Raw genomic sequence first — 8,912 nt, forward strand, 5'->3', positions numbered from 1 at the left:
TCTCCGTGACGAGCGTCTGTCCCGGCAGCACGGGCTTCGCGAAACGAGCCTTCACACTCTTCACTAGAGACGAGTCGTTACCACCATATCTATACAATGGAGATCATTTTATGAAATATTCTTTTATTAACACATTCACTTCCACAAAGCCACTTTAATACGATAGTGGCAATGAACAGTAGAGGCGTTAAGATAGGGCGTTAAGGACCGCCCAGGGCGCGAAGCAAAGGGGCGTTACAGATCTAAATTACATTCTCAAGTACAGGGTACTAAACCCCCATTAACATAGTAAAGGGCGCGGCCCTTGAAATATCGCCCAGGGCGCAAATATCACTAAAACCAGCTATAGCATAATATGTTAAACACCAACATAGGTAAATTTGTAAATAGTCTAAATTTGTATTCAATTAATACGCAAACATATTTTATGCGGTAGAATTTTTTTTATATTTTAATTATGTAAATATATCTTCAAAAAACTTTATTAAAAAAGAGTATTAGAGTCTAAAAGAAATAATGTATACTGGAATTATAAAGAGGAAAGATTTGTATTTTTGTATGTATTGCAATAATTTAAAAAACTACTAGGCCGATTTAAAAAATTCTTAGACCGTTGGAAAGGTAATTTATCTGTGAGTAACATAGGCTATATTAACGCGGATATAGCGACAGGTAACACTTACTTGGCGAGGACGTGTCGCACGGAGAAGCCGAGCGAGGCCAGTCCGTGCAGGATGGGCTTCTGATGCCCCGCCGCCGTCGCCACGTTGGGGTCAATGTGCAGCGGGTTCAGGTCACCTGACAATCTATAAATAATACATTTTAATTTAACAATATATTCTTTATAAACATTTTTATATCTTATATAGGTTTTAAATATCTTGGTGTAGTGTTTATTTATTAGTCTTTTAACAATGGTATATCAGTAGTATAAATTATTCACAATATATTTCGTGTACACGTGCAGTCTTCACTTCATGCCTTCTTAGCTGTCAACTGTCACTGTCCCTGTCACTGTGTTACACTTGGTGGCTCAAGGTCATTTGCACACATACGAATATGTAAAATATAACTATTCATACAAGAATATTTTACACAAAATTGGACTCATTTTTAATTTGATTTTAAACTAGTATTATTAATGCGTTAGATGGTATGCTTGGTTGAGTTTGTAGCCTAAACTGCAGAACAGATCTTGATGATATTTGTCATAGATGTAGAGGATAGTCTGGAAAAACACAGGCTTTTATCCCGGAAATAGATACGGTTCCCGTGGGATAAACTAATTTTGTTTTTTCACTTTTACTCGATAATACTACAACCTTTTAACATATCTTATTAAAATTACACAGATATAAAAAAATATAGAGTTCCCGAGGGATATATAATGTATCTAGTTTTAATTCTTCACATATTTTTCAGTGTTAGTCAGATTACGTGAAAGGTGATATCAAGAAGGGAGTGCGAATAAGATGACTAATGATAGATTTATTAGGAGGACAAAAGTAAAAAGAGGAGACAATAATGATTTTCCGTTGTTAATAGAATTACTAACCTGTAAAGTGCTGCTTGGTCTTCGCTGGTCTTCTGTTCAACGACGGCGTCGGGCGCGCGCTTGGGCGCCGCGGCCACGTTGACCGCCTTGCTGGAGTTGCGCGGCCCGTTGAACCCGCCCTGCCCCAGCACGAAGATGTGCTGCTGAGTGCGGAGAACCAGGCTCTTGTTCTGGAATATCTCACCTAAGGGAATAATGTAATTACCATACACTCTTGATGAACTTGTGAAAAGAAGACTGCAATCGATTCTTTCATCTAATTTATTACATCATAGACAATTCAAAGCTATTCAATAATCCCTACTTAGAACTCATCATAACCATATTCTTACTTTTATATCTCACAAACTCTCACTCACCCTATTCCTTAGACTATATCATACCTACCATTTTAGATTCATGATGCTAAATGTAATTTTAAATTTAAGTATCTCTATTATATATTATTTGCGTCACCATTACCTGTTCTAAATCAAATTTTATAAGTACTTTGCACAGGCAGCAGTTACACCCAAAGTATACAATCGCTTCGGAACTCTGTTGTAAAATCCCATGAGTGTAAAAAATAAAGAGAAAAAAAGGGAATAATCTTATTGGTAACATGTATTCCAAAGATATTTAAGAAATATATAGACTAGACATAGTGAACGAAATTTTTTTCACAGGTAACTTCTTTAAAAAGTATGTCATATAAAAGTCGATTCTCTTTATTTAACACAATTTTAATAAATTAAGAGATTTTTGATCATAAAATATCGACCGAGAGGCTCAAACCAACTTAAAAAATAGGTTAATTCTAGGTTAGATTGGTTTTACACATTTTTAATTTAGCAAGTTGACTTCAATAATGTTTGTCTATAACTTGTTTGTGACGTTAGGTTAATTATTGATCTAGAGGGTGTCGTGTTTGTTGATTTCATGCAAAGAGAATGTTTATCAATATGCAATTTAATGTAAACCTGTCAAATTATATAGGATAAAATTAATTTATGATACTAACTGTTGACAATGGCCACTGCACTGGACCCCTTGTCGAGAATGTCGACTACGTAGTTACGTATCGTGAACTCTCCCTCAGTGCCCGGGAACTCTCCCACGAACTCTATATACTGTTCGCCATGGAGGATCTAAAACAATTACAATGTCAAATAGTGAAACATTTATACTTCTATACTAATATAATAAAACGTAACACTTTTTACGAACGATGTCAGTAATCACATATATTTGAAAAATTCTCTTTTTAATAAAAATCCTTACACCTACGCTATAGGCTATATTTTCACGCTTTTTAATTTAGGGCGGTGAACAAATGGAAAAGAATTGTCATGCGAGAAAGGGACAAAAACTGCAAGCTAATAGCAAAGAAGCAAGATTGCCATAGTAACGGTAATTGTTAGCCACTGGAAAATTCCTTTGTTGACATCTAAGCATTTGGATTTTGACATTTGCAATTGATTTTAGAGAATGATTCATTTGCAATGAATTTTAAAAACAATAAAAGAGAAAAAAAACGCATAGGAGGGATTATTCCCCACCGTCACCCCGCTCTGTCCCCACGTGGGAAAAGATAAGAATAAAAAGTTTCAACCGTCCCACCTTTTGGTCATAATGCTCCCATCTTTCAACTTATTGGTGATAGTGGGATAAAAATGGGACGGATGAAACTTATTATTCTCACGTGGGGACAGAGCGGGGTGACGGTTGGGCATACTCCCATAGGAGCAGATAGTTTAAAATCCTTTACTTATAAACAAAAAAGAAAAGAGCACTAAGTCCAACATTATTGTTACTTACGTTAGTAAAATCTGCATGTTTTCCCGGCGGCATGGACTTGCCGACGACGGGTGACTCCATCACCATACCCGGTAAAATGAAGAAGGTGGGCAGAGCGGAAAAGTTTTCATGGCTCTCATACAAGAATTTCAAATCACTAGCATTTAAGACGGAAGCCCCAACTGTAAAAAAACGTTTTTATGAATAACACGAAAAAAGTGCAAAATATACAAACATGTCTTTAGATATGTTGAGGCACGTTTGCACCTATTCAACACGCCTCTATACGTAACAAGAGACAGTGTCAACACTAACAAGTGTGTGTTTACATTTATCCAGTTATAATCCAGCGCTGTCTTCAATCGCTGGGCTGGAATAATGTAAACCAGACATAAGTGCGAAGCGAATTAAAAATAGACATTACTGACATTTGCTATTTATAAGTAGGTAGTACATTACATCCATACAAGTGGAAAAGATAAATAATAGATTCTACGGGGGAAAGTACCGTGTATCCAGCTTAATGATTGACAAATAAAGTTTTCATAGATATTGCAAAACTTGTAATCAGTGTTATGTAAATCCATGAATGAAGCCGCAGGGGAGCAGCTAGTTTAATCACCATGGACTTAGTACATTGACCGTCGACTTGGACAATGACCTTCGCTTTATAATCTTACACAAGGTATTTTATCAATGAAAATTCGATAAAGTCGTTTATCAAGTATTTAACAACAATGATATCTTTATTGATAGAAATGTAAGAATATTTTCACGGAGGAATCATAATAAAAGGCTAGTGTCTTATATAAGCATAATTTAAACGGAAGTTGATTTAAATTGAATAATATTTTCACATTCAAGACAATGGGAATAATTATTTCAGAACACACATTGTCTCACTAAGTTTGAATTAATCTTATCTTACTAATATTATAAATGCGAAAGTTTAGATAGATGGATGTTTGTTAGAGTCTGTGGCCTAAACGGCTAAACAGATCTCGATAAAATTTGGCATAGATGTAAAGAATAGTCTGTAAGAACACATAGGCTACTTACTTTTCTGTTTTATTACTCCAAGCGGACGGAGTCGCGGGTAAAAACTAGTGGTATATATATGAACAAAAATACGAATTATAATTAAGATTAGCATCTCGTGAACAACAAACAAAAAATAATTACTTACTTCCGAGAGCATATAAAGCGAGGTCCTTAGCATTGTAATTGTATGTAGACCAATACGCTTCATTCACACTTTCTAATTTACTCCTCTCCTCGAACTCCTGTACATAAAACAGTTTTAGAGAATTTTACCTTTTAGCTACACCAATAATAAAGTTCAAAATCGATAATCAATAAAATAGTACTGACTTGTAACTTTTCAACCAATTCCACGGTGACTTCCGCTATTTTCTCCTTATGTGTAGCGTTGTTCATGTTCACAACTTGAGGCCACGCCTCCTTTACGGACTCTATAGTAACAGCGTCCGCGGGTTTTTTCCTAAAAATAATCATATGTCACTTTTAAAATATACATAACCTTTCATATGTTCTGGAAATCTAACACGAATGGGGTTTCAAAAATCTTACTAATATAAAAGGAAAATTTAACTAGATGGATGTTTGTAGCCTATATTTCTAAACAGAACTCGATGAAATTCGACATAAATGATAGTCTGGAAAAAAACAGGCTTTTTGTAAATCCACGCGGACAGAGTAGCGGGGAAAAATTAGTAAATTTAAAACTAAAGTGCATATAATCCCAAAGAAACCTAGAAAGATAATTCAAAAACGACTTGTAAATTTTTTTGCAAAAAATAGGTATCGATAACACTTATGAATAAGTCAATTTCATTAAAATTTCAAAACTTTATACAAAAAAATATTTTAATTTATTTAACACAATTAAAAAGCGATGGCATTTTTTAACATATGGGTTTTAAAGTATTCTTATCTGGAAAGAACTACTACGTTTATGAAATCTACTAACTTTAGTACTGATCCTTGAGACCTCACAAGGTGCGCTTTGGTGGCGAAACCCAATGTAGAATCGATAACACTGCCATTGTCCGGGAAAGATTCATGCGCCATATAAGCCTATAAACAACATATTAACAATCAATTTCCATTTGCGAAACATTTTGTACTACGTCTCTATTTATTAAAAGACGAATGAAAGAGATGGCAGGATATAGTAACACACACTGAAGAAAACGAATGACTATCTAATTAAGCTATTTGAGCTAGGATAGGTGTTTTCCCGTTCGCCTGGAAGGCCCAATGAGAAAAATCCATTGGCCTATTCATCGGTAGGCGGATTGACCCAACAGGAAACGTCCTAGCAAATCACAATAGAAATAGCATATACTAAATTACGAATAAGGCCATTAAATTATAATGCGTATCATTTTTATACGGCAAAGAATCGTATTTTCGCATCGTTATGTTTATCTTTTTATCAACACATTGCTTTATTGTCTTGTCAAAGACATTTCAAGGTTAAAATTATTTCTTGGAATTGTTTAAAACTTTATCAAATGCAAAATCAAGTTTAAACGAATTGTAATTCCGTGAGTTCTAGAAATGATTTGGAATGCTTTTTCATATGGAATAACTTGACGTTATATAAAAAAAGTAATTAATCGTGTTAAAAATATAATTACGGCATATTTATTACAAAAACCTTGAATACAAACAGCTGTTTGTTTCAATGACCTTGAATATATAAAAAAACTAGACATTCAAACATCAGCTGAAAAAAGTTACAAATTTACACTGACTTTTGCTAAAGGCAGTAAGTTTTCGTTGTGATTTTATTCAGTTTGCTTCGACAAGGTCTAACTTACGACAACTGGAGCGATGAGTTCTGGTTTCATAGCCTGGAACATCTCCGGAGGCAGGATGTCCTCGGTGAGTCTGGAGGCGGCCGTGGGCACGATAGTGTTCACCTTGATGTTGTATTTCGCACCCTCAATAGCCAGGGTGTTTGCAAGACCAACCAGCCCCAATTTAGCTGCGCTGTTTAAATGTTTAACTAATTTAGACTTTAATCGGATATATTAATAACTATAACTAACTTTGAATAACTACCATATACAATAGAACCTCGATAATTCAAACCTCGGTAAAATAAAAACCTCTAAAACTTCAAAAAATAATATGTTCCCTTCCCATCAGAGCCCAAAACCTCTATAACATAGACCCTTGATAACTTAAAACCTCTATAACTTAAAATATTTTGTGTTTCTCTTGAACTTTAACTTATCGAGGTTCTACTGTAATATTTCTATCTAAATATCATAAAACTTAATACATACATACTTTGTTATGTAGGATGTCAGCAATCAAAGCATATTTTTGAATAATCCTATTTATAAAAAAAATTCTACAGTTACGGACACACTACAAGCTATAATAATTTATTTACATCCTATTTAGTTCAGGGAGTCCATAAATTGGAAATCATTGTGGGGGAAAGGGACAAAACTACGAGTCAATAGCAGCAAAGACAAGATTGTCATGGTAACAGTATTGTTAGCATTAGAATTTTAACATTTGCATTTGAAAATATTACAAACGTGAACAATAATACTTTTTTGTAATACCGTGTAGATAAAACCGTACAAACACAGTCATATTATGAAAAAAAAATGTAAAAAAATACCTGTAGTTAGCCTGGCCAAAGTTTCCGAAAAGGCCAGCATTACTGGAGGTCATAATAACTCTACCATACTTTTGCTTTCTGAATATCTCCCATGCAGCATGAGTAGTTTTAAAAGCACCTTTCAAATGTACAGCTTGTATCAGATCCCAGTCCTATATGTAAAAATACAATTGAATAATTTGTCTTTTAAAAAGACAAAAATCATCAGTTTTATTATTTTTTTTTATTTTCTATTTTTACAACTAGATTAATTTAACATTGTCTAATTTTTGTATGAATTGCATTAAAAATATTAAACACTAAGGATAAAAACAGAATATCTAAAAAGATCTTTCTCAATAGATAAATTTTTCAATAAAGGAGTTCCTTCCTTTGAATTAATTCTTAAGAGAGATAAAAATCATTGTTTAGTGTTGATTATATTGCATCTCTGATATGTTATAAATCAATATTATAAATGCGAATGTTTAGATGGATGGATGTTTGTTAGACTTTGCAGCCATTTACTGAATGGATCTTGAAGAAATTTGGCACTGACATAAAACATAGCCTGGAAGATCACATAGGCTATTTAGCAAGTTTTTTTTAAATCCCACACGAACGACGTCGCAGGCAAAAGCTAATACTAGTACTGTATAATTTAACTAGGCCATTAAAGCATTTTTTTTATAATTCTAGAAAGACTTTATTTAGGTGATAGTCAGAACAATGAAGTGTTAAATAATTTTTAGTCAGTTTGGTGGATAGGGCATAATTACAAAAATATATTATCACCTGTTCAGACATTTTACTGAAGCTTTTATCTCTGAGTATACCAGCATTGTTGATAATGATATCAACACGTCCAAAATTATCTATAGCCGTTTTTATTATCTTCTCCCCATCGACAACCGAGTTGTAATCAGCTACGGCTTCACCACCTACAAACAAACATTTTTATCATAATAATAAGGATTAACCCTTAACCTGAAGTTTCAAAGTTGATACCGGGGTTATAAATCACATTCGGCAACTATAATCGATTTTATTTTAATATTTGGCTGTTCACATGTTACCTTTAATTGATAATCTTCAAGTTAGTAAAACAAAAAGGAGACTATCACATAAATGTTGCTACTTTTGAAGGTAAGGATTTCTCGCCAACACGTTGGAAGGACAATATAAAAATGTTGTTTTATTTTTTTAATATTCTTCCCCATTAGTTAACACCGTTAAAGGTATTATTTTTTAATTTGATTTAAAAAAAATCAGGTTTTTAAAGGTAAATGGATTTTTAAATTCCCCTTTACTGAATACCACTGCTACTACGAAGTCTTTGTAAATGGTATACATTTGTAACCATTTATGCTTTTGACTACATGACAACAAAACTCATGCTCATAACCAGAAGGGTAGGCACAGACCACAGACCTTCATTTGGTGCTAGACACACCTTTCTTGCTTCTGCATTCATATTTCTATGAATACATGCACTGGTTTAAATGTTCTTGATACTTTGTGAGTATTTTTCATTCTGGACATTATAAGTCTGTTTGACTATAAAATTGTTTTATGCAATCCACTAATATTACTTGCTTTTTAGTGTGTATATAAAAACATACAAACACACAAACTTATTAGTTATGTAAAGATTGGTGTCAGTCATTGACTTGACCTTTGACTCAACAACACAATAGTACTGGAATGTTATACTAATAAGTAGAAAATAAATAAACTTTAGGTAATAACAATTTACGACTAACAATATGAATCTATAAAAAGTTTCCTTAAGATTACAAATTATTATAAAAAATGGTTGTTTTCTTATGTTCATCATACTAATATTATAGATGGGAAAATTTGGATGGATGGATGTATGTTTCTTACCATGAGCCAGAAGAGCTCAATGGGACTTAATCAAGGGCGGATCCAGAGGGG

At 33.5% G+C, this 8,912-nt stretch overlaps 1 protein-coding gene across 1 annotated transcript in view; it reads right to left on the minus strand.

The window, feature by feature from the left end:
• Position 1: 1 nt before the first annotated feature.
• Positions 2-8,912, minus strand: part of LOC106102091 (peroxisomal multifunctional enzyme type 2) — a gene marked incomplete at its 3' end in the record, with an annotated part of 9,956 nt that continues 1,045 nt past the window's right edge. The window contains exons 3-13 of the mRNA XM_013281500.1: positions 7,770-7,915; positions 6,996-7,147; positions 6,178-6,349; positions 5,322-5,428; positions 4,703-4,832; positions 4,518-4,614; positions 3,353-3,513; positions 2,556-2,682; positions 1,556-1,739; positions 684-806; positions 2-89 (exon numbers count right to left, since the gene is read on the minus strand). Of these exons, the coding sequence (XP_013136954.1) occupies positions 2-89; positions 684-806; positions 1,556-1,739; positions 2,556-2,682; positions 3,353-3,513; positions 4,518-4,614; positions 4,703-4,832; positions 5,322-5,428; positions 6,178-6,349; positions 6,996-7,147; positions 7,770-7,915 (1,487 nt within the window). The remainder of the gene's footprint in view (positions 90-683; positions 807-1,555; positions 1,740-2,555; positions 2,683-3,352; positions 3,514-4,517; positions 4,615-4,702; positions 4,833-5,321; positions 5,429-6,177; positions 6,350-6,995; positions 7,148-7,769; positions 7,916-8,912) is intronic.

The sequence above is a fragment of the Papilio polytes genome, unplaced genomic scaffold (genome assembly GCF_000836215.1).
Source record: "Papilio polytes unplaced genomic scaffold, Ppol_1.0 DF823923.1, whole genome shotgun sequence".
Lineage (NCBI taxonomy): Eukaryota > Metazoa > Arthropoda > Insecta > Lepidoptera > Papilionidae > Papilio > Papilio polytes.